General features: G+C 37.8%; 1 protein-coding gene and 1 long non-coding RNA gene across 6 annotated transcripts; one reads left to right on the top strand and one right to left on the bottom strand.

The window, feature by feature from the left end:
• Nucleotides 1-435: 435 nt before the first annotated feature.
• LOC105144118 (hypothetical protein) lies at nt 436-26983 on the top strand. 2 transcript variants are annotated; one of them, XM_011052814.2, is made up of 4 exons: nt 436-2274; nt 21328-21529; nt 22376-22510; nt 23537-26983. In XM_011052814.2, exons 2-4 carry the CDS (start codon nt 21336-21338, stop codon nt 25491-25493), a joined length of 2286 nt encoding a protein of 761 aa, XP_011051116.1. In that variant the 5' UTR covers nt 436-2274; nt 21328-21335; the 3' UTR covers nt 25494-26983. The 2 variants fall into 2 exon arrangements, with proteins under 2 accessions (XP_011051116.1, XP_011051115.1); XM_011052813.2 differs by lacking the exon at nt 436-2274 and adding an exon at nt 17629-18191.
• Nucleotides 2281-20474, bottom strand: LOC105144116 (uncharacterized). Of its 4 annotated transcripts, none has more exons than XR_015546219.1 (5): nt 19962-20474; nt 18835-18961; nt 9546-9587; nt 7664-9433; nt 2281-7096 (listed from the first exon to the last, which is right to left on the bottom strand). It is a non-coding gene; the product is annotated as an uncharacterized LOC105144116 (long non-coding RNA). The 4 variants fall into 4 exon arrangements; XR_015546220.1 differs by having other exon boundaries at nt 2281-6900; nt 6986-7096; nt 7664-9587; XR_015546221.1 differs by having other exon boundaries at nt 2281-6463; nt 6839-7096; nt 7664-9587.
• Nucleotides 26984-27532: the final 549 nt, after the last annotated feature.

Below are 27532 nucleotides of genomic sequence, written 5' to 3' on the forward strand. Positions count from 1 at the left end.
GATATTACAAAGTATCAGAGAACCGTGAAAGAAGTAAGAACAGGTGAGCAGTTTGGCGACCGGATTGGGCGCGGTGTGCATAGTAACTCTTTTGCAATCAATCATATATTTGATTACATTATCCATGAATCGAAAGTAGGTTGTGTCTCAGGAAGCCGCGGTATTAACGATCACTGCTGCACGTCATTGCTACATTCAAGAGATATAATTGCAGCCTTACTGATTTATGCTACGTATCGAGCGACGACCAACAGCACGCCGATTAACTCATTATCGAGCAGCTTTGCGAAACGCGTCTGGAGAACCGGACGAATGCAGCGGCTAATAGCCCACAAAAAGTTGCGTAAAGTACTACTGTTTGTGGCTTAGTGATTGCAGTTTTCACAGATTCGATGATATATGCATTTTTTTTTTAGACGTGACGTATGATTGAAAAATTCACTTCTTTCTCAAGTTTTATTAAAATTATATTTAAAAAAAAAAATAAAAATCACGCGTAACAATGTGAGATATTTTGTATGTCATTGTTATTTTTATTATTAAGCGTTATTTATAATTTTTTTAATTCAGCAAAGTATGTACGCACAAAGATAAGAAAATAAAAAAGTGTTAGATGTTTAGTAAATATTTATTAATAAAATGTTACAGGCAAAACTGTGTGAGTGACAATGTGATTATCTTTTATATCAATAATTGAGGAGCAGACTTTCAAAATGCGTTTTGTCCAAAATTCCATTTTTTTAGTTAGAGGTGATACGGCCTAATATTCAGTATTGAAAGACTTAATATAATAGCTACTCATTATCAGAGATGTTCAGAAAGCATTTTTTCATCATTAATTTATATGCTGAAAAAAGCATAGACATTTCGAAGTGCGTTACGTTTTTTAACTAGAGACTAACAAAATGCATTTGTTTAACATTTTTAGCAATTGTTTAGCAATTTTATTTAATATTTCACATCCTACTAATTGGCATATTGTTATTTCCTGTAAAGTTTTAATTCTTTCATATACATAGTTTCTTTCTTTCTCCTTTTCAAAATTACTAATTTGGATAAAACTCATTTTAAAAGCCTATTCCTCAATTGATTAGACAATTTAATTTTTCAACATTAACTCTGCCTATCAAGAGCCAAAACGAAAATGTCCCGAACTGATGCGGGGCGCAGGAGATCCGCATAAATCATGACAGCATCAACCATGTTACATGCGAGACGACTCAGCTCTCGCCGTAAAATACATCTTTCCGATTTGTGGTCGGCCGCATCCGCCCGCGCACTGGACCAACACCGAACCGAACCGAACCGAACGAGACGCAACGCGACGCGACGCGACGCGATGCGACGCGATGCGACGCGACGCGACGCGACGCGCCGCGCCGACTAGGTCCGAAAGCCAGCGAAGACGGCCGAATATACTCGTATTACGTTCACGCGACGCATCGGCTCAGCCGCGCGCTTGGCACGTCCGTGTTTCGCTTACGCGCGTGCCGCGAGATACGTCGTCGTCGATCGTCGTCGTCGTTCTCATCGGCACATGAGCGTTAACCGCGTCGTCTTCGATCGTAAATACACGCGTCCTCGATTACGAGCGATTACGTGTCATCTTCGAACCGATATCGAGGTATCGTCGGTAACGCGCGCGATCGTCAACCTCGAGCCGACTGCGACTGCGCGCGATTGAAGGTATTTATGAACATACGTGAACATCCGACGCATCCGACTCGTCGGCGTCGGCGTCGCGTCGCGTCGTCGCGCACGAGTACGTTTTCAAATATACGCGCGCTGTCGGAACGCAGCATTCTCAGCGACGCGACGAATTAGGATCAGTGAAAATTATCCTTTTTTTCAAGAGAATGTAACTTATTGAGACGAACGTCTGTCTCGTAGTGTGGAAGGAGGTGTCGTGCGGGAAACTCGCGAGAGTGCAGAGTGTAAAGCAAATTATAATCAGTCGCGAATTAATTAACGGCGCGCGATTCATCGATATCTATGTAGGAGCCGGCTAGGCGCAATTACGATTCACTTGTGGAAGATCTTCGTGGAAGATTCTTGTGCTCGACGTGCGTCGGATGGACCGACCGCGAGGAAGAGCAAACCTCTCGAGAGAGTGTACGCGCGCGTCGTGTGGCGCGTCGCGACGTCGAGTTTGCGCGACGCGGCGCGTCGACGGTCAAACCGAACGTTGAGGGACAGCGAGACACGGACGAGCGGCAGCTCCGTTTGCAGCCAAGGAATACCTTGACGCGACTCGTTATGGATTTCTACCCGATGGTAAGTGCTCCTGCTTATTAATATAATAAATGTCGTTTCCCTTCTTGATACTTGCGCGATTAAGCGAAACCGCGCGCGCTTTAAAAATACGCGTTCTCTACATAAGGAGATATTAATTTCCCGTCCATTGCCATTGCGATGAGAAACGCGTCGTTAAAGTCACTGAGTCATATCTTGTTCCACGAAATTTAATCGCGTTCGGCATCGCACGAACGCTGAAATGTTCCTAGCCAAAAAGATACATCACAGCCTCCCAAATTATTCATCGCGTCCATTAATTTATTTGGAGAATAAATGATACTTGAATTATCACTCTTCGAGTAATAAAACGACATGCTGGTCAACTATTATTAATAGTTCCTCTACAGCAGAAAATTTGCAGCAATATTGCAGAGATTTTGTAGCGATATTGCTGCGAAATTCTCTGCTGTATGGGATTTGATCTCATATTTATACTTGGAAATGTTGAGTCTTGAATCGACGTGGCTCTGCAGAGCATTTTATGAGTCAGCAATGAAGACATTTGTCATTATCGCGGGCAAGAATTCGATTGAGTCTGTAGACGCTTATTATGTCATCAAGACTAATACGTACAATGGATGCGCAAGTATCGGCCGACGCCGCTGTGTATCTCGCTCTCGTATTCCCGTATAACCGCGAACGGAATGATAATGGCCGCCAGTAATTTACGATCCCTGGAAAAGATCATTGCAGACGGCGGCGCGTTCGTGCGCCGTTTATCACGAACGATCGACGTTACGCAAAAACGGCTCGACTTTCAAAAAATTGCCTGTCGGCAGTCTAATCGAACGCGTCACGTTCTTTAATTGCATTGCACCGAGACGCGGGGAAACAAAGACATCCTCGGTGACATCCGCTATTGAGAAATATATCCTCGAATTATTTCAACGAAAATTCCCTTCGACAAAATTGAATCGTTATGCAATACATAAATATATCTCAAATTACCGATTTTTATATTAAACATTTTTGTAATTAATTCATAAATAAAAGATTCATAAATAGAGAAAAAGGTGATGAAGGTTTCTTTCACGTACACACAATCCGGTACACACAATTCTTTTTTTTATATATATCTTTTTCATCGCGCTTCTGCATAATTACGGAAGCAGAGGAATAAAATTATTTCGTTTCGAATGATAAATAAATTCGCTCATTATTGTGCACGATCCACGCGCGTGGATCATCTTGTATGCATTCGCTGCACGACGACAGATTGCAGCCTAACAAAGGAACAGCCGTCGAGAGCGTCGGGTGGAAGGTCAAGATCGGGGCTTATTCGCTTCGAAAATGGAAACTCGCATTCGTGCAACGTCGCAATTCGCAATTAATCGCAAGGGGGCCCGGTCGTAACGTCACGTCCACGGGACGAAGCGACGCTCATAATCGTGCAGAAATAACCCGTAGGAATTTAACGCGCGCGCCGTCTTGCCAGCGTCCGTCTGTCCAGAGACTGCAGTCGAGAGTCGACGATGAGGTCTTTGGGTTAAGCATCGCGGATAGCGATCTCTCGACCGTGGGCATTAGCATAATCTTTTAACGCGCGCGTTCGTCTCTCCAAGGGGAACTCGCTTGAACGTTGCAGAGTGTCCGGCTTCTCCGCAGTTACATACTTATTCGCATTAACGTGCACCGTCGTCGTCGTCGTCGTCGTCGTCGTCGACTATTATTTCGACCTTACCGCGCATTCCTCATCGCGATTACTACCTGGTTTTTGCTTCCTTCTCGCGGCGAAGTCCTTGGAATCGCGAATGAAGTCATTTCAAGAGGAGAGGAAAAGTGGCACCGGCGAAATCGCTCACTTTTTTTTACTGCATCGATGCACGACGTCGTTACTGGATGTGCGATATGAGTCGTCTCGATAATCGTAAACGAAGTCCGTGTTAGAGATTGAAGATTGAGATTAAGATTGCGTTATAAATGAAGATTCATTCAACGCTACAATCGTGACGGTCTACATTGACAATTTGAGTCTCGTTTGAGGGTTTTATACGTCTCCTCCTCCTCTCCTTTCTCGAGTCTTGATTTATATCGCATTTATGTGGATTTATAGAAATATAATATAATAAATCACAGTATTAAATAAAAGTCATAATATTGATTAATGTTAGAGATACTAAAGATTAAACGTTTCTATTTTATCTTTATTTATTTTAGTCTCTCATGGATCAAGGCTTAATTTAAAAATCGCCCATTCTGAGTCATCTCAATTTTTCACGTGCGGTATACTTGATAACTGTTTGAATACGATTCAATGTAAATATCTTCTTTCTTGGACTTCTCGAGGAACACTTAATAACGCGTTTTAAAACGTACTCTTCCATAAATTAACCCGGATATATTCTAATTTCTGTACGTGGGTGGTCGATTATCATTGCATCCTCATTCGTTGCTTCCCGTCATCTCTCGAAAGCGTGATTCGTTTCTTCGAGAGACGCTCGTGGCTGGAAATTTACGACATACAGGACATGTCCAAGTCCCTGGATAATTTATGACCGCTTTCTTAAAACGATGATCCCGAACGCTGAAGCGTGCGCATAAATGAGAATTGATTATGGTCTCGCTCGCGCGCGCGTAAACACCTAAGAGGCACGAGATTGTTTAAATCGATTTCGCGCTGATTGCCTGTTCCGAGATCGCCTCCGTCCGACACGCGCAACGCGTCCCCTAAAAATTATATGTATAAATATACGAACACGCAACGTGATACTGCGCTTCAAAGATTTACGATGATCCAAATGACAAGTGGACACGCCAATGTAATGAGCCTAAAGTGTCGTTCGATGTAGCCTGACTTCGTAATGACTTGAACGAAGATACTTGACAAAGATGACGCGTCGTGAGAAAATTCTGCAATAAGGATGTACATACAATATAATAAGGATGTACTCTCTAAATGAGATTTACTCGAAAGAATTTAGAAAATACATAATATTAGATAAAAATTTATTAAAAAATGAAGAATTATATATATATATATATATATTGAAATATGTGAAATTTAAAGTCTGTAAAATCTTGTAAAACGTCTGTGCATTCGACTTGCATTAATTCATTGAATATAGATAGATGTTAAATGTGTATTCATCAGAATGTAATTTTTATTTTATGGTATGTTTCTATCAAAATCGTATTAATTTCCTTAATTAATTCATAAGAATGAATTTAAAGCATAACACAAACTTTCTCTTTTACAATAATGATAAACAATGCAAGAAATTTCAATATTATAAACAAAAGAAAAAAAAGATATAAACTCTGCTGAATCATGTATTTCTCTTTTAAAAGTATGTACAATATTTTGTGTCGCATGATCATCGCGATTAATTAAGTTACTCGAATAAATATGAATTAACAAAGCAATAATTAGGTCGCAATATATGATACGAGAAATAATTTGTAAATCGCAAGAATAATCTATAGATCTTCTGGACGTGCGGTCGAATATTGATCGCTTTAGAAAGTATAATGTTTCAAAAGCAGGATGAAGGAACAGCTCGGGATAATTGGTGCTGATAAATCAGGCATGGTCCATGATTGCCCGCGCGATTTCAAATAAACTTGTTAATTTATGCACTTTAACAGCAGGAGGACGTACAAAGTGCATATTAATTAAGTAGCGGATCATATGTTTTAAGATATAAATAATATGTGACTGAAGATATGAAAGTCGGCCGCATAACGTCGAATATACCATTTTATTTTCAACGTATTTACAATTATAATTAATTTTACGAATTAAATTTTATTTATTTAACATAAAAATCAGTAAAACAGTAAATACTAGATTAATTAATTTTAATAGAGGATTCTCGAATTGATTTTTTTTTTTAGTTGTCATAAATTGTATGTAATATCTGAATGTTTTCGTGATAGATGAAGATTAAAAATTTATTGAAACGTAGTTTAGTATATACGTAGTAAATTCAAACCGTAAATGGCAAATCGCAACACAGCCTAATTTGAAACGATGCCATTTTGCTGGCGCTATTCCTCCCGTGAAAGAACGAGTCTTCTTATTGCCCATTCGGATGCTTTCCGGCTAGCTTTTTGCTATATTTGAAATTCTCCAGCGATTCTAGACCTATGTTGCGCGTGACGAGACTGCAACGGAAATCCTTCGATGAATGAGACTTTTTTCTCTCGTGGCTGACCGTTTCCATGTATTCTACAAGAATTGCATCATGACTGCCATGATAGTGGAGATGTAGTATGCGATATTATTATTGTACGATATTATTATTTTATTACAAAGTTTCAAAATTAAATAGCTAATTGTATGTGATACTATATAGCTAATTATATATCGAATGTGTTTTATGTAAACATCACGAAAAAAATTTACATTACAACTTAATTGATAGTAATAATGCAAGACAATTAAGAAATGATATCATTAATCCTGTTCTTTTGCCGGTTCTTTAGAAACGTATAAAAAACATACAAGAGAAAAAAAATAAAATAACTATGTTTGATACGCTAAAAATATTTCTCAAGCAAGAATATTATTATTTCTTAAATTTGTAGCGATAGAACTTCTTACCGGAAAATAAAGAGAGAAATGTCTTATTTGTTACATTTGGCGTATTCCATTGGCAAGATTAGCTGCAAAAGTATGATGTGTATTTTTCCTCGACATCAGATTTAGCTACAAACCATTCTTAGTCTTCTTATATTGAAATCCTCTTACCTAGCAAGTTTGAATGTACGGTATTGACGTCTTTTCGCAGAAAATGAAAAAATAGAATCTTCGTCTTTCAGCAACGCGAATTTGTGTGTGTTAGCTGTGCACATTCTGAAACTAAAAACAAAAGGAGAATAAGTTCCGCAATTAAGACTGCCTTTCTTGCGTTTACCAAGAAACTGTTTAAAATAAACCATAAAAAATTTATAAATTTATATTGTATAATTAAAAACAGCAAAATCATATTTTACATTGTACTTTCAAAATAATGAAAAATAAACATAAATATTATAACAATTATTAGAAAGTTATAAATAATAATAGTAATAAATATATTTCCCTCACAAAATCATACCTATATAAAAGACAGATTTTATAACAGCATAATAAAAGTCAACATTTTATTGAAATATTATTTGAAAACTTATTTCTATCCGTCTTTTAGCAATTAAGATATGTATTTCATATTTGTCACTAAAACAAGGAATATTAAAATTTATAATTACTAAATAATTGTCAATATTTATGTTTGCTTTTTGCTTAATTCGAATTATTGTGAAGCAGCGCAAAAAAGGTGGAAAATAAAGTGTTCACTGCGAAACCGATGGCGATCAGCGTCTTCGACAGACGATCGACAAAGGCAATCACGTGTGCGGCGACATTTATACACGACACGATACGTACGTGTATACGTGCGTATATCGTACGCGTGTGCGTAGTCTCTTGTCGCCCGTGTTCCGTTCGTACTCCGTGCAAGCGTCTGTGGTGAACGATGGCGAGAAGGTTGAGGAGAGCGGACCCGTATGAATGGGGGCTTCATTCACGTAGCCGTTTCTCGCAACATGATCACGCGGCTTGTGTCTCGCCTTCCGATTTTATTCGCGTATCTTCCGTGCAAACAATGGCTCAGCTTTACAAAGGGCCGACGCATCGGCGTGACTGGGCAATTGGCTCGCACAATCTATAGCGCCTCACGATGAAGCTCACTGTTGGTTCTATTTAACTTTTCATATTCTGCGAAACGATTAAAAAAAATATTATAGTAAACAAAATCAAACCTAAACTAGACTCCATCAGCAATTTTTTAAAATCTTTTAACTACTCAACTACTAACATAGTCTTTATGATACATTTCGTAATAAGAAATTTGTAAAAGAAAATTTCTTCAATAATTTAATATGAATAGCCTCGTAGACCTCATATCTTTTAGCCTATATTTTTCAAATTTTTCTACACATTTTTTCCTGCCGAGAAACTTTTCAAAAAACTGCACTCTGCATCAAATCGGGCAGCGATCAATGCGACAGATAAAATCATCGCGGTCCCTTTTTCGGGATGGCGAGGATGTATATGATGTGGTGTACCACGAGACATAGCATAAATACTCGATCGCGGACCCGATTTTATATCGGATCTCGATCCATCCGTCTGGTCGTTATTCCTCGCTCGAAGGCTCGTCTTTATAAGGAGTAAGGGCCGCTTACGCGCCGGCATGTAACGCAGGTATTCATATCGGATCGTTTTCTCTCTAGCATTTATCTCGGCCAGCCGATCCTTGGGCGAGACCTAAGTACCAGATCGGTTTGATGAATAGTTCGTGCGATGTACATAGACCACGTGGGTGGAATTACGGGCGATTTTGCCACGTCGATTTCTTGCAATGTACGGTACAGGAAACGCATAACGCGATATACATTTTACGATTTACCTTTCTCCTAACTCTTTTCTCAGTCTAAAGAGAATTCTACTTTAGTTTAAACAAAATCAACGTTCGCTCGTGAGATCGCTCGATCATTTAGCCGGACATTCAACCGAGTCGTTCTAAACTTATGATCCAAGCGTGAAAACGTCGCATCATAGATAAGGAAAGTTGTGCTGTATTTCATCGTGAATTTGTTTCCGTTAAGAAATAACGCGATGGGAATTACGATGATTCCACCAGATTTAATGTAACGTAAAGTGGAGAAAGTTATCAGATGTGGCTTAAGAGCGGAGCAAATTGCCATTTCTTTTAATGATCAAATTAAATGACTATACTTTTTTCATACACTTTTTCTTATATGTATTATATATGTATAAACAAAAATATTTTTATTTATTTATTTATTAATGTAAACAGCGTGAATGACAAATCATGCAAGCTTGAAAATGCCTGATTACGCGTGTGGCTTGAAAATTATGAAATCTGTGAAAATTTTGAAGAATTCGGCATATTGATATCTGATGAATGAACGCGAAAAAGATACGGGAGTTCAGCGAAGCAAGACGAGAAGTGGCTCCCCCTCAATGGGACCAGTTCATCCAGTGTCTTTCGAAGGCGGGTCTCGCATCGGCTCGGGTAATTCATTTTAGCACTCAGATCCGTATATGGACTAGCAACAGGCTCGACCACTCGTATCAATTCGTTCTTCTGCACCGTCAGGATGTAATTCCGCCACTATAGCGTTCTGCAATCTGTCGAAAAGAGTGAATATCGAAAACGAGCTTTTCCATCGTAAACATAGCAGTGTAACGTAATAATTTGAAAAAACATTTAAATATTTAGAAGAAAATTTATCACACTTACAAGGAATCAATAAATGTACAAGGGAAAACATTAAATCGATATCTGAAAAATTGATAAATGTCATATTAACTTTGAGATTATCATATTAACGTTATATTTTCATATTGGAAAAATTAATAATTAGAAATATATACATATTATACGATTTATAATAATTCGATATGTAAAATAATTGTTATTAGAATAGTATTATTAAAAGTTACGTAGAGATAGTGACGATCGGTAGACGGAGACGAGACGCTTAGATAATGCAAGTTTATTTTGGTTTATTGTTGGTGTTGGAAGGATATAACATTACATCTCGAATTGTCGTAGACATGTTTCCAAAGACGATTGATCATTATATAAATAAACAAGCTATTTCTCAATATATTTGCAAGTATTACAATTTGAAATTGCAATATACAAAGATAGATGACGAAATGTCTGCAAACAAAAGTCTCTAAATAAATATATGTTAAAGAGAAGCCTTTTGATTTGGATATATATAATTAAAAAATTATTTTTTTATGAATAAGTAAAACAAGAACAAAGACGATCCGATTTTTCTTGTTTCTCCTTATCTAAGCAAGAAACACGCAATAGAAAAACATCTCCAATCTTAAATATATACGATATCGCTTTTTATATCTACAATTTAATTGACTTTGCGAAACAATCTATTTAATAAGCACAATTACAATTTATATCTTCAATAAGCGTTCCGTCTCCGTCTACCGATCGTCACTATGTAACGTTCAACTTTTAATAATATTATTATAATAACAATTATTTTATATCGAATTATTATAAATCGTATAATATGTATACGACAAAGAATATGTCGTATCATTTTTTTATAATTTTTAAGCGGAATCCTCTTCGATAGAAAATAACCAATTAGTCTCTCACTTTGTAGACGCGAACGGTATCTTGTTACGTCTACGTGGACAACACGACGGGTTTGCTCCCGAAAATAAAGCTAAAACAGGTGTGGTCAATTTGGAAATAGAATAGGCAAGTTCGCGAATTGGCCTGAGACAACGCCCGATTTTGTCCCAACAGTTTTATGGAAAACATGTCGAGCCAAACGGAATGTGCATATAGCCGGTATATAATTTTATCGGATTATTACGCATGGAAATCGATTTACAATGATCGCGTATCCACTATCTTTACTTGTAAGATCTTGAAAATACCGCCGGCCCGCACAATGTTTCAATGCAAATCAATTTCGTAATTCGAAAGTTGTACGCGTTTAAATGTATCATCATCAGAAAATACTTAATATATTATATATATATATATTGGGTCATCTAAAAACCGCGAATACTTTTTAGATGACCCAATATTTTTTATGGAAACTTAGAAAAATATAATACCTTCGATCGGGAAACAATAGTTCAGTTTAAAATTAATTTGCTCTGAAAATAACATGTGACCATAGAAAGTACCACGAGAGTGTGATATTTGATATCTTTACACGATTTGAAAAATGACGGCGTATCGACCGCGGGTGGGCGAATACGATACTACGTCGGCTCATTAGTCATCGTGGGAGAAAAATCAGTTGGTCATTGTCGAATTGGGAACCAGGGAACTTCCTCTTTCCCAATGTCTCGTCGAAAACGTAACGTCGACTCGCCTCGCTTCGCCTCGCCTCACCTCGATTCGCAGTTACGTAAAGTCGTTTCGGCTGGTTAAACGACAGACCATGTACAGGAAGAAATTGTGACGTTTAATCGTAACAATTATTTCATCCGTCGCCAATATCGACAATATCACTGTACCCAGATAGCTTGTGATATTAATTGATCCTCTCCTGGTTTTCACGCAAGCGGCACACAATTTTGATGGACAATAATTCGGTTAATAATTCGATAAGCGCTTGGTGGCCGTCCCCAAATTGTTTTCTGCCTCTCGTTTTGATTAATGATACAACCAATTCGCCCCTTGTCCGCAATGCCGTCGCTAATTGCGAACGTTCTTCCCAAACGGGCTTCGTCTTCGAGTACAAAATAATGAGATACGGCGAGAGCGTCGAAAGTCATTTACAGATCCGATGATCGATGACATTGGTGCACGTTTATCCGCGCGCTTGTCTTTAAGCTTCCATTCCATCATTTTTAATTAAGAGAGCCGAGCTTATTTGCTTATCGCCAAAACGTCTTACCAGAATGTGGAATTCGTAATTATACTGGCGAGTCATTAATCTGCCTCTCCCTCCCCCCTCCCCCCTCTCTCTCTCTCTCTCTTTCTCTTGTCTTTACTTTGTAATACGTGAACTTAGAATCTGCTACTGCAATTATTTCATGTTATAAAAAAAAACAGTCTACTTTTTCGATAGCAACAGTGCAGACAAACGATTCTGGTTTTTATTTCTTATGTAACGTTCCAATGCGAGCGTGTACACTAAGACGGGTAAGAGAGAGAGAGAGAGAGAGAGAGAGAGAATTCACAGTATTAAATAAATATAAAACACGAAGACCGAAGAGCGTCATCGGCGTGGGTGCAGATATTTTCGTTCCAACCTAATTCAGTAGTTCTAGAGTTACATCCTAAATATAAAATCTAGCGCGCGTTCTGTCTGTAATGTTGTAATGCCTTGGTTAACCGATATACGGCCGATACTCAGCCATTAATAATCGGCTAATGACTGCAGCGATGATCGACAGGAAGCGATATTTTCATCGAACGCGTGCTCCAAGACACTTTTGTCCGTAGGAGGAATTTATTAAATCTGATATCTCTGTGATTGATCAGAACGTTGCATCAGACACGATGGCGCAGTCGAACACGATCCAATCGGTTAACGATCCAGACAGCCATATTTTCTCGAATATGGCAATCGGAGGAGGGTTTTCTGTTCGATCTCGAGCAGACACGAGGAAAGAGGGGATCGCCATACGCGCGACGAAACGAAAGAGAGGAGGACTTCGTCGCCAAGTGGGAGAATTTTCACATCGGCGAAACTACCAATCGCGATTGCTGTATGTTACCTATAAGTGCGATCACGCGAGTAATTAAATCATACATTAAATCATAAATGAATTGTTGTGAATTACTAATTGATCGCGATTAGACTTACAGAATATTCATACGTTTAATGAAAGATTAAGTTTATCTCACAAGTAACGTTGCCTTTTATGTTGCAATTATCTGTAACAGGACTCACATTACTTCAAAATTAATTAAATTTTAAATGTCTGAAATTGTTCTTAAGAATAAATTTTCATCCAAGTTTACATTAAAACTGTGTAAGGTATTTTTTTTATCAAACATTATAATTGAGCTATAGGTAGAATTATCTAAGGAGGGAATTTAAGATTGAGCAATAAGAGGAAAGAATTTTCACATCTTAGAAGTAATGTACTGCCAATCACGATTGGCGAATGCGTAGTAATGGTGATAACAAGATATATAGGGAGTGTATTCTCCATTACATCAAAGCTGTTTCATATTCGAACTCACTAGTTGAGAAAAGTTTTACGACTATCTGGTCGATCCTTGATCGACCAATCAAAGTTCTAGAGAGAGAGAGGCGTTTGACGAGAGAAGGGAGAGAGAGAGAGAGAGAGAGAGAGAGAGAGAGAGAGAGAGACATATGTATATATGTATGTACATACATACGAGTTGCGTTTGCTAAACTGCTTCTTGCGGGCATTTCTCTGAGGCAAGATTATTATCAGATTCGCTTTCAATTAACGATCTTCTTTTTTACTTGCTCTCGGATCTGCAAGCTAGGAAAATATGCAACGTGCGAAAGGCGCCACATTCTCATTATACATGCACGCGATTGCGTAGCATCTTTGACTCGCACGGATAATTTCTTCTGCTCGCCTGTATCGTGCGCTCATTGCATACAGGTGATGTTGCGAAACAACTGCCAGGTGTCATGAAGAATTTTAATTTATGTAGGATATTTCGTTAGATATCCTTTTATTCTGTAATTTCCACAATCAATTTGGAGGCAACTTTTTGTCAACGAAAATGTAAAAAAAATGTGTTGCTCTCTTTGGATTTAATTTCGAAAATTGTGTTTATATTCACAATCAGCAGAGTAAGATTTGAATTAAAGTTTTATTATAGCTTTCATTTGAAATTAATTCAAAAAATATAATATTTTTCTACTTTCTGTTTTCACTTTTAGTGATGTTCTTTAAAAAAAAAATCTTTTTTATTTTTTTTATATTTAATATACTAATATTCACTTATATTTTTATTTATATTTACTATATTTTCTAATTTCTTATATTAAATCTAATTAACTATTTTTACATTATATTAATTAGATTAAAATCTATGAACGTATATGTCGATATTTTTGTTAAGAAAAAGATTGGTTCACGTATTTGTATTACGGAGATATTAGGTTGGCATGAGATATGAAAACACATGTCACTGAAGTGACTTTGCGTTTATTAATTCTTAATCAATAGGAAAAGATAGACGTTCAGTATAATGGATTTAAACGCATCGCTCTTTTTCTCGATGAAATACGCCCACGGAACTACTTGTAAGTTGATCTATTCCCGAATTAAAGGCAACGTATATCAAATAATTCTTGTGGAAAAGAATATTAGGCAATTTAACGGTATCAGCGGATAGCCTTATATGTCTCTTTTCAGATTTCTACCATGTGGGCGATCCAATTGGATTAAGGTGGCCCATCATCGCTTCGAGAAATCTTTCTCGTTTTCTCTTCTTCAAATGCCCTCACGAGGATTGCACTAGTCTTCACTTTTAGCTGAATCACATTACTTCGCATTCATATTTCGAAAGCGAACAACGTCTCACAACGAACGCTCTCACAGGTGTCAGAGCTCTCTCATTATGCAGCGAGATCGAGCTGCGTATTTTGTAATTATTTATCGCCTACTACCGGCGCAACGACAGTGATTAACGACTCCATAAAAGCAACGATGTTAACGATGCAAGTTACTGTAGAATGAATTTTGAAGTGGATGAAGTTTGGTTAAACCGGGAAAGTCATTATTGCCGGACATTTTCAAGCGTTCGGTGAAATTGCGACTTTGCTTCTTTCTCAAATTTGTTAAAGCTCTTATATTCACTCCTAACGTGAAAAGCGATCGGAAAAATACATTTAAAAAATTCTTGCAAACTAGCTAAAAAAATGTATTTTTTTAATAAAACGACACTTGCAACCAATAGCATATATTTGTAAAATACATCAAAATCCTTCCTTGTCTTTTGGTATATCGACCGATAAATAATCATATATTTAAAATTGAATTATACTTAACCCAAAAAAAAAAACAAAACGAGCAATACGACAGCTGTCAAATTGAGATAAATGTGACTTTATTTTATTTCAAAATAAAAGTAAGGTTTTCAGTATACTTTACAAGTGCATTACTTCATCAAATGTAAATATCGTTTTATTAAACAATATTTCTATTTCAGTATAATTTGCAAGAATTTTTGGTTTTCTCTCGTTTTCTGACGTCATCAATCTGAAGATCAGTGGTCAAGAGCCATAAGTGTTGATATAATGAATGTATTCTCGATTATACTGTGATTTTACCATCACGAGAATATTCCACATACGATCGAACATCAAGGATTAATCGTTATGTATATTCTCGAGAATACAGAATCGCGACCTTCCATATTTCGAATCCGCTACAAACTTACAATCGATGACGTTTGCTCTTAACGTCTACGGTAACTAAGGCTCAGCACCAAAATTGTCACCCACGCGCGGCAGCCACATTTCGTCAGCGTTGTCGAGCGTACTTCCTCTCGCACGTCGTCGTTCAGGAATCAGGTGGCTGTTCCCAGGCGTATCTAGGTCGCGTTATGCAAGGCGCACAACTGGCATTTGCACCGTTGATGATTATATGCAAACCGATACAAAACTCAATGTACAAACATTAAGTTTTAAATGGCAGACAAACAGAGCCGCTGCGAGTACGGGGCCATTGTATAGGGATTCTCTCTCTGCGTGGACGACGCGTTGATATTTTATACGACTGTCATCTCCGGCGTCGATCCCGTGGAGGCGTATATTATATCCCGTATAGGTTAAACCACCCCGCCTACTTGCCCGATGTGTCCCAATACCTCGCAGCGATATGTCAACAGCTACTTTCAACTCCGCGTTCCGCCAGCTCGAGCATTTTATCCGGCACGTTCGTGGAATACCGTTAAATCCTAGCGATCGGACCGTGCGATCTATATTGCACGACTATGTTATCATTTTTACGACATAGCAATATTTTTTCCTATAATATACAACGGTTGTTCAACGCACAAATAATATTTTAATTTAAAATTATATTTAAAATTACTTTTCCTCTATTTCAGAGTATGTTATTATTAATGCTTACATAATTTTAATATGAGAAAAGAATCGAACCATGTTTTTCGTATATAAATTTATTTAACTTGCGATCAATTAGCTTGTAAAATGATGATAATTTAAATCTTTAAAAGCGTATATGCATTAAAAAAAAGAAACGTGCAAACAGTTCCGGGAAAGTTTCCGAGGCTAAATAGCCTCCTGTCAACTTTTCGCTCCACTTTTAACAATCTCATTAATAAGGTCTGCGCGCTTGAAGTCCCAGACTGCAGTACACTTCCTTCGAGTCGCATTAAATCGCATCGGGATGTATATGGCAATGATTCGGCGGTTGAAATGCGATTACCACTCGGCAATGCAGACACGCAATAAATTACGTGCATTACGAGATGAACGGAGTGCACGGAGGAGTCCCCAGAATACCAGGCGTCATCCGGCCTGCCACTGTGGGAAACCTGAAGCTTCCTCCGGCAACAGAGAGAAGCCTTTAAGGCTCATTAACCAAGAGATAACGCGTTATGCCGGATTACGCCGTTTCTTCGTTAGCTCACTTATCGATTTGGTGCCATTGGCCGCGTGAATGTCGATGCATCGCTCTTACCGGCTGTTATTCGGAATGCACGTGCGATAAGCGATTCGATGCAGTTGGTTGAATATCTTGAAAGCGATTTTTTACTCGTACCTCGGTTAATGGAGTTATTTATTTCAATTCTATTTCAGTCAAAACGGAGAATAATATACTCCGTGTAAGAGTATACAGAATAATCGTATTATTATTACATCGTTATCATTCACGATTACAATGGTTGCGATGTACACATCAAATTCATTGAGAAGAAAAATCGTGACATTGACATCTTCAATTTGTAACGTCACTTGTCTAATAATACTTAATGGAACCGTTATCATTTATATCGTCTGCAACGTATTAGCTTTAAGCGAAATTTAATTTAGGGCCATTCTAACGGACGGGGAGAGACAGACATGGAACATCAGTCCATCGAAGTCAAAATGAAACTTTTTTTTCATTTAATTTTTTTAATGTAATATGTCAATTAATTCTATGAAACCACATTATCTTAAGTGTATTAACTAAACGGAAAAATTTCTAAAATGAGAAGAGAGACTTTAGTGAGAGAGGTTTTTTTCGATTATTCGTTTCACAAGTAGTCAGAACGAGAAACGAGGAATAAAAAGAGAAGGACACCAAGTACAAGAGAAGTGACTTTTGCGCGGCTTGATTTCTCGTTGGCGGTTCGCGGGGTTAAATATACCCTCGTTGGTCTCATCACGTAGAGAGAGGGGAGAAAGAGGAGGAATAAGAAAGAGAAAATGGAGCGAAAAAGATAGAAACAGTCGTTCGCGCATGTATACACACATTTATATATTAAAGTGAGAACGGGAAAGAGGGAGGAGAAGAAGAAGAAGAAGAAGAAGAAGAAGAAGAAGAAGAAGAGGAAGAAGAAGTAGCAATAGTAGTAGAAGAAGGGAAGGAAGAAGAAGAGAGAGACCAAGGGGCGGGAAAGAGAGGGAAGAAGTCAGGCTCTGCTATTACAGAGCACATCCGTGGCGCACAGCCCAATATGGAGCAATCTCAGATTTCCATCCGCCCAAATCGAGAATATACGCCCGCGCCTCCGTTCGCTCTTCTTGGCCCGCAGAGGGTTGGTCGTTGTCGCGGTTGTCGTCTTCTTCGTCGTCGTCGTCGTCGTCGTCGTCGTCGTTGTCGACGTTTCGCCCCCCGTCCTCTTCTTTCGATGGAGGTGTAGACGTTGCTCTCGGTGGAGTTGTTGCTTGTCCACTTCATTCTCGCTCGTAACAGTGCCAAAAGTGCTTCAAAACACTCCGCTCCGGTATTCTGTCAATACCATTTTCTTCTCTGCTCCTTTTCTTTCTCCTATTTACTTGCCACTCCTATTTCTATTTTTCCTGTGATCTTTATAGTTCCTCTTTTTTTATCTAGGTACAAGTTTTTATTCACGCGCTCGCGTTTTCTTTCTCCTTTTATATCTTCTACTTTTTCCTTTGAAGTACATATCTTTCGAGATATCGCTGTACTTGATCCAAGAGATCACGCAAAGCAGAGCAGATTGTACGGGCGATCGTACACGGTGCATTGAACGGGCAAAAGTGATTAATCGCGGTCTGTGATTTATGCGATCAATCGTATTCAATAATGATTAGTGTCATTCATTTGACGGAAGGTTGATCGTGTATAAAAATCGTTTGAGTAACGTAAAAACGTCTGCGGCGCACGAAATCAGTTGCCGGTTACAGTTTTTCAAGAAGAGGATTCATTAAGAACGATACGTTCATGTTGCCGGAAAGCAACTTTCCCGTCACAGGTAATCAGCAGTGTTCGATATTGAACGAGCTGGATCTATAATAGATTTTTAAGCCTTAAGCTATAAGGAATAGACGAATCACAATTAATTATTCTCCTCGCATTCGATTGTAGTCGATCAATTTCTTACGGCTTAAGACTTAAAACACCTACTGTAGATCCGGACTAAAGCGATTTTTAATTAACACATTTCTGACAGCGTGTTTTTGGATGACCGTGGATACTTTTTGAAATAGAATCAAACGGTAGTATTATGTGAAATCATCGATATTCTACGTGTTTTATTTAAAGTAAATCTAAAATCACCGGCTGCATTATTTGAATATCGGCAAAAAGGTAACCGACAGAAAATAAGACCGTTTCTCGATCGAACATCTCACTCTCGTCTCTTCGAACAGCCTCACAATGAGTTACTGTTCTCCACGTGGGATACTGTCGCTACGCTGTGCTGTTTGCGCGGGTGTTTATGCGTAATTACGAATCCACAGCGGCGTCGTAATCAAGCCAATGGATCACGGTTTGTCTTAGTAGGTCGCAATAGGTGAGCAATTGGTCTGTGACTTTAAGAATTTGGACGATTGGTTGGTCGCGCGTAAGAACGAAATCTTTTTGAAGGATTCCTTTTTTTCTGGCCGTTGCATCACCTTGACATGTTCCCGAGCACGGTGGCTGACTTTCCGTTTTTAACCTAGTTGCACTTCTGCCAATAGTGCGGAAGACCACATGTTTTCCCGCGGAACAAACGTCCGCTTCGATTCGTCCACTTGTTGCCTATGAATAAGTAAAGTTCAACATAATATTAATGGCAATATTATTGGAGAAATGAGAAAAAAATACAATCATAACTGCACTCTACTTTCTTATCTATTGCAAACATCTAGTTATAAAAGGGAAAATATAGATTGAATCTGTGCTAGATTCTTGAAATACCTTTTATAAACAGCTGGAGTTTGTAATGTCTATAATTTTTTAGAGCGAGGTCGTCATTTATTATCTTTTAATCTGATTAACATTTTGAATAAAATTAAATATGCAGTGGTATAATGTATACGCTTCAGCAATCATAAATGCCTAGTGTGGCGCGATACCATCAGCCATAATCCTAAATATGGAGTGAGAAATTTGAGAGAACCGAAAATAGTGGCGCTACGCCAAACCCTAAAAATAGCCAAAAAATAAATTGTAGTTACGCGCCTGCCTGCATCATTCTATAACTGGTCTTCATTGAAAACGAGCCACCTCCCGCACATATCAATATTAATATCTTCTGCTAATCTCACTATTTAATTCACTTTTACGTGAAACTTTTTACATTTTAAAATCATTAAAAGTTCAAATAACAGTATTTCGAAAACCTAAGACATTTAGACTTTATTTTCCAAAGAATCTTCCTTTGGATTTGTAAATTTTAATTTTTCTATTTATTGGATATATCAGTAAACGTAAAGAGATTAAATTTCAAGCTTCAAATGTTTAATTTAATTACGATCTCTATTGAGTTTTTTGAATCTTATACTTAATTTATACGTAGAAGAATAGATCTTTTATCTCAATGATGTATTTGTTATTTCTATATCTCTACTTTCGCTGGAACTTTATTCTAAAATACTGTTTTAATATCCACGCAATTAAATTAATACATTTGACGTTGTGATTACAGAGAGTATCCAAATACATATGTCTCGATTGCGTGTGTTTCCGGTTGTTTTTGAGACCTTAGCTTTGTATCGATATCTTATCCCGAAGTAACTAAATGACAGCCAATGCATACCTAAGCGGATTCTCGTAAGGCGTTGAAACCCGATCGACTAGGCCAAGTATGGCTCAGGAATTGCGGGTGTTCGGTGGGCTGTGCCGGAGTGTTGCCGGTTCTATTTTCGCGCAGGAATATTTTTATCCAACGGTGCTGCGCAAAGTCACAGTATGTAATACGCTTCTTCGTCTTCTGTGCGTCTCTTTTCTCCGTTTTAGTCTCTTTCTGCGCGTTGTTTTCCGACATCATCGCGCCGGTCGCTGACATCTTTGCTTCGTTGATCCTTCATTAAATTTTCCTGTAATAAAAATAGTAGTATCTATAAGCTCATTTTACATTTTTTACTTATAACTTCTTACATAATATAATATAAAAAAATTGTTTTAACATAAGGAATAATATCTGCGTCTGATTATATTGATATTTTGAAAATATCAGCAAATGACATTGTTGTGATTGTAAAAAAAAAAAAAAAAAAAAAAACAAACAAAAACAGCACAAGCTTTAGTTTGGCTTTAGAATTCGATGATAAATTACTCATGTGCGACAGATGATTGTTGCCAATTAAATACTTAATGCGAGCTGTCTCGCGAAACATTTCCACTAAGCGGATCTCTCTCGTGTAACATATGGTTTTTGCAGTTCACTATTGTGCGATTTCGAATCCTTGAACGGACACGCGGTCGCCTACGCGGTTTGCTGAATGGTGCAACGATGGCAATAGGTGCGCTTGATCGTTTATCCATTTGCGCGTTCAGACATTCGTTTAATTTCTGCCATTTCTCACGCCCGTCAAATCCACGCAACACAACTCGCCACGCTGCGCACGACATTAATCCGCTCGTTAATACAGTGGTTACGAATATTCTACAATTCCCTCGCGCACACCGGCAACGATCTCCGGCTTCCACGACGGCCTACGCGCGACCTTTCGCGCGGTTCTTGCGAACGCCGAAATAAGAAAGTAGAAGCTGTTTGCGTAGCGGACCTTGTTCTTTTTTTTTTTTAATTAATCGAGAATGTTATGGCTGTCTAATAACTAATGATTAATTAAATGAATACTTGAACCGCGGTTTTTAAAACTCGAGTCAAATTATAGTAAACAGCTTTCAAAACATAAATTCCTTCGATTATCATCGTAATTAAATACAGTTGCACACAATGTTGTTTTAATGTCTTAACCTTTCAATAAAAATTGAATTAGCGTTTGCCGTCAGTTAATAAGATTATGCAGGATTTCCCAGACCTCTCCTCAATCGTTAATGGTAGACTTTTGCGGTTACATTTCGAGATACAATTTTAAGAAATACCGATACATGTATGAGAAAGAATCAATTTTGTAATAGTAATTTATAATGTTTAATCTATAATGTTAAATTTTCAGGGGGCACTATGCAGACCGAGGAAGTCGTGCCGCGTACGCAGTCTATTGGCATAGACAGTAGTCTCACCGACGGCGCTGGTTTGCAGCATCATTTGCACCACTCGGTACATTTACGTTGCCCGCTATCGCCTCTGATCCACATGGCCGTCAAACAGGAGCCTCAGGAGGAAGAAGAGCGAAGTCGCGATACTAGCACGTTGAGGTGAATCGCAAATCTCTTCAAGTAATTTTATATTAATTACTACGAACGACGCGGTGCGCGACAAACGGATTTATGAATACTAGTTTTATTTGAAAATTAGTATCAATAAATAAATAAATTGTGATAATAATTTTGTTGAAACTGCACGAATTATTTTTTGCTGTAAAAATATATTTCCTAGTGATAGATTTCATTGTAACAGCAAATTGAATGTATTTTAATAGAAAAAAACCTGTGTTTTTTTTGTAAATTTTTTTCTCGACGAAAGATTTTTTTTTTATAAAAATCAGACAATATAAAGCAATTAATGATGATAACAAAATTTGATTATTTTTATATTGAATCTATAATGATATGACACCAGCAAAATCTTTCTTTTATATCGATTGTCGACACAAATCAAGCACATTAAATGACATAACTTTCTTCGTTTATTATTCGGATATAATTTTGAATATACCTATCATATCTTTTTTCCGCAATTGGAAATTCTTCTTCTTCTTACATTGGACCTCTGTGTTACATCTCTCTCATATTTGTGGAGCGCACGCTGATTATTTAATTGCCACGAACATATGAGACTTACAATTTTAATGCCGGTTCCGAATGGTGAAAGGTGGTTCCTGTGGGCAATTCTGTGAGCAAGGATATTCTCGGGAGGTTGCCGGCCTTTTTCGAGAAGAGACACGAGTGTAAATATTTTGGCACCTACCGGGATCGAGCCCGGGACCTCTGGCATGATAGACCAGTGCGCTGTCTGCCTCAATTGGAAATTAGAAAAAAGGATATATCAAAACTGCTAGAAGCGCTGATGAATAAAAGTCTCTTTTTTGTTGCTTTTAATAGCTCGCAAGTGGACGTAGGCAATGTGGCGGGTTCAATGGACAGCAAGCATGGACAGCAAGGTGGTAATCAAATTCAAACACTGGAGGAAAATCTAGCATTAACTGGTCCAGATTCTAACAGTCGAGGACGAACTAGGTGATCTATCTATCTTTCTTCGATTTATACGCAACATTCTATCAATAATTAAATAGTATCAGTATTCGAAGTTTATTTACGCCGTATAAAACGTATTTGTATATTTTCTCAGATTTACGAATTTCATATTAATCTATTTAAATTAAATGGTTTTGCAACGAGAGCAAAGTAAACACAGCACTTTTATGCATATACTACTTTCATCAAAATGCTTTTGTCATTTTAGTAACTTAGATAAATCTTGTAGCACGCATTTGAAGAGCGTGATGAGTGTGTCTCGCGACGGTTTACATTGTCAGGTAGCGCGATCCGCGGCAACGACTCGGGCTATCTCTTGTCTTTTTTGTCAAGCCTCTAACGACGTCTTTAACGTAAAACCGGCCGATGTCCAGGAAAGTGCTTTAAGTGCGATCGTCGACAAGAAAGATAGGCGCCAGGAAACTGGTTCGTGCCGAGCGAGTCTTCTAAAGTGATGCGCGCGCCTGTACGAGTACGCAAAGAAAAAAAATTTGTAGATATACGTCAGCGAAATGCGCGTCGCGAGATAGCCGATTACCGTTATTATTGAATTTCATTAAACGACTCGGTCGCGACTAGAGAAGAAGAAGCGCGACACACGCTCTCTGCATAAAAGCTAAGGCGCTGTATCGCGCGGCACAAAACGCTAAGGTGTGGCTCGGAATGCAGTCACCGGTGTTAATGAAAGAGATATCACCGATATGATAGCCACGATTGCATGCTAGTTGAAATACTTTTTTTCCTAAATAACGTATTAACATAATATATATCGAATGCAATATTAGTTTGAGACCGGCAATAAAAGCATTCTTGCATTCTTTATTTCTTTTCTTTTACTTTAATGGACAAGTTAATATAATTACAAAAAGAATAATTATTCCTTGCAATTTTCTCGATGCTCTGTTCGATTTTCTGTCGGTATAACTTGTCACAGAAGTGTTTTATAATGGAAAAATGCGTGGTCTATTAGTCTAAGTATTATCAAATATGAATTTTCGTATATTCCAGTCGTGGACGTAGAAAATCGCGATGGAAACTTAAATTCCATCACCAAGCATTGCCGCCGGAATATTTGGATCACTACGAAGCATCACTGGCTCAGGAAAATCTGAATTTGTCACCGCCACGCATCATTGAGCCAACAGCGTCCAGTCCAGCGCCGACCAACTCGACGTCTACCCCAAGTCCCGTCGCCGACGTTCATGGTTGGCTGCAGCGAATCGCGGCGATGCAGCAGGAGCTCTGTCCGCAGATCGCACCGCCTCAATGTCCAACGACCCTCGGCCATAATCAAGTCACCGCGAGTACTAGAAGATCCGTCATTACATCTGTGTCGTCGCAGACTTGCAATACAACTTATCCCAGTCATCATATCCAACAGACGCAAACGTCTAGCAGGCCTCCCATGAAATATTCCGATCTACCGTACATGGGTGAAATCACTCTCGATAATAGCAAACCTAGACGTGGCCGGAAACCGAAGAAGGCTGACATATGTCATTTGATTTACAAAAATTATGGTACGATATTGCCGGGCACGCCTGGTCATGAGGAGAAGAGACTGTCGCCTCGTGATAAGCAGGAGCGTGTGTCGCCTCAAGTACCTTTTCAAAGGACCGATGTCCAAAACAGGATCAGCAGTTTGTTGGAAAAACGGCTGACGCAGGAAACCCGGAGGAACTTTGTGTTATCTGAGAATTCGCGGGAGCAAGATGAGCCACTGAATCTTTGCATTAGAGATCTCAACCAGCTGAAGATACGTTTACTGCGGAAACATGGGAATGTATACGAGTCTGGCCAGGTGAAAAGTGAAACGTCTAGCGATGGTGAAGAAGTAGAGTGTTTAGGGACGAGCTTTCTGTCAGAACCGGTGAATTATTCGGAATCAGTTGGTCATCGATCGAACAGTTTTGTCAATCATAATAACAATGTGATTGATCCTATGGTCGGTCATAACTCTGGCTTCGTGTACTGGCCGAATGCTGGTGTGTTTATTCATCCAATGGCGTTGCAGTCCCAGTTACTATATTATCAAAAAGTCGCCCAAAATGACAAGAGCCCATCGTCGACAACGGATCAACCACCGAGAGAACAAAAAATTGTGCCAAAATCGATATATTCAATGATGGAGACGAAAAATGCGGCCCAAGTATCGGCACTACCTATAGCTCAGACGATACCGGTGTCGATTGCTACATCTACTTCGCCCAGACCGAAGAGAAATGCACCCTTAAATCAGCAACAGAGTCAACCAACTAAACGGAAGCGTTCCGCTATATTTATACCACCGATGCCAACTGAAAACAACAATAATCCAGCGACAGAAGTGAGCATATGTAAATTCAAATTTACCGGTGGCGCCAAACCTAGTTTACAAGAGAAGAAAAGTCTTTCTGTAGATTCAGGTGGCAATTTCCGTTATTACAGTGGTACTGGTGATAAGAGTATGCGTGGTTACGAGTTCTTTCCCAGAGAGGCTCTTCAGCAACCAGCGGGCCAATCTGGAACCACTTCCGCCGCCGGAGCCTTTCTCAATGCTGCCGGTGAGAGGATTCAACCGCCGACGGTATGTCAGAGAAGTCCAACCGGTCAGGATGATGGCCGGCGAAAGAGAAAAACCAGAAAATCTCTGCAGCGCGAAAAATTGGAGCAGACCTTCAAGGAAAAAGGTTTCCTTATTCAGACGCAACAATTGGAATCTGCAGAAGGCGCTACTTACTGCAAATTCCGACAACTCAGAAAATTTACTAGATACCTGTTCAGAAGTTGGAAAGACTATTTACCCGGTAATGTACGCGAATTGAGCGGTTGTAGTACTGGTGCTGCCGTTGCTATAGAAAACGACGTAGCTGATGTTGAAGTTGACGGTGATACCACTCTCGTTCCCTCGCCGCTTCCTCGTGGCAATTTGCTGGATGTACCGAATAGCTTTGTGGAGGATCATCGGACTTTACCCCTAACGTGAGGCATAGTATTCGCGACAAACGAAAGTCATGACATGATGCAATTCATATTGCTCTTTGATTGTTCATTTCTTTTTTTTACGAGATATTATCTGGATATTGTCTGCATTGAGAAATTTAACAAAAAATTTGATATTTAAATGATAATTAAAGATGTTTTTAAATCCATGTTTTAAAGCATTTAAAAATCGCCTTTCGAAACTTTGGATAGATATATATATACAAAGTTGTATGGAAAAGCTAATTACCTTTATTAAATTTCTGTATTTATTTTATGATAAAATATATTTATTATTATTGTGATAAAAATAAATTTTAGACACAACGTGTCATGACGTATCTCACGAAAATAAGGTATAAACTCGATCATAGCTTAGTGCCAAAGATGAGAGACTGGAATGTACATAAAATCACGATAGAGAATTGATTAACCAAAGAGTGATTTTGCTTTCGCCATATTGGAATTAGAATTGTGCAGTGATAATTCATTTTTAGACAATATTGGACTGCGTTGCATTTGGGATGGTATCAGAGTGAGATTTAATTATAACGATACCGTCATACTTTTCTAAGCGAATCGTCGAAATATCATCTCTAATGGAATCTAGTCTTATTTATATTCTTTTTAAATTGTAAACATGTTTTTTGTTTTTATGATGGATATTTATTAGGTGTTGGAATTAATTCGTAGCGTTTTTAATGAAAGAATGTTATTTATTTCACATGAGCATTAAAAAATACATTAATGAAAGTACTTCCCATCACTTGTAAAACGCTACGAATTAATTCCAACACCTAATATATTATAGAGCAATATTGTGCATAGCAATAACTCGGCTAATTCCGCAAGTATGAAAAAAAAACGTGAGTTTATTTGTGACAATAAACATAATTTTATTGTCATTACGCGCAATCGATTGGATATATTTGCCGATGTTAAAATCGCGAGCTGTCTGTATAAATACTAAATAAAATGCAATAATGGGGTTTAGTACGAAAATTACTTTTACAGATTACGAAACTTTTATTTTTTATAGAATTAATTAATTTCATTTTACTTTGCAATTGAAATGTTTGATAACATTTTAATAACATGTATGAACGTGCTATTCAAAACGAAATTTATATAAAATCGATATTGTGAGTTTCATTTCCGGTATCACTGGAAGGGAAAAATAATCTTCATATTAATTATTTAATTATTACAAAGAAATATTATTACATTTACTGAAATTGTATTTTCCCAATATCTTATATGAACATTAAAGAATTCTTGACCCCAAATGTTGAAAACGCGATTTTTTGATCAAATTGATTATCTCGTCTTACTTATAACGGTCCGTTAAGCAGGATAACTACAAGTTGAAAACCGTCCTATACACGTGCTGTTGTTCTTCTTTGAAAGTGACGACAAATAAAATTATTTTATACTTATGCTCATTGTAACGAGAAATCCTTATAGTAATAATAAAACAAATTGTTATTGATGTAATGCAGATTTACTGATAATCTTTTACATTGATTTTGCATCAATAAAAAGTAAAATTGCATTTTATTTATATATATATATGTATATAAACATTTAATGATAATAAATAAAACTTTACGCTTATTAATTCGAATTTAATTCTAGACTCTTTAATTTTACTTTTGGAACAACAAGAAAGTTGTTGTACATATAATTTCGAAAAATTACGATTTTGCACTTTACAATACTTTTTATTGATGTGATCGATTTGATTGTTTCCTTTTACCTGTTAAAATGATCTTTTATCAAAATCCTAAAGTTGCAGAAAATCATAAACCAGTTATAAAAGATTGTACGAGATAATACAAACGCGTCATCAAAATGAAATTCAATATGCGCAAGACGAGTTTATTGATCAGCTCCATACTCATGAATATTGCATTCGTGATTTTTTACCAAATTCGCGTTTCATTAAAAAAAGCCGTTTTATGAGGAATCTTAATTGAACTCTTCGAGATACTTCTTCTCATATCGGCTTCATTGATGCGACGCCAGCGGCAGGATGTTGCGATC

This window comes from Acromyrmex echinatior, chromosome 1 (assembly GCF_024713525.1).
Source record: "Acromyrmex echinatior isolate Ae372 chromosome 1, ASM2471352v2, whole genome shotgun sequence".
Classification (NCBI taxonomy): domain Eukaryota; kingdom Metazoa; phylum Arthropoda; class Insecta; order Hymenoptera; family Formicidae; genus Acromyrmex; species Acromyrmex echinatior.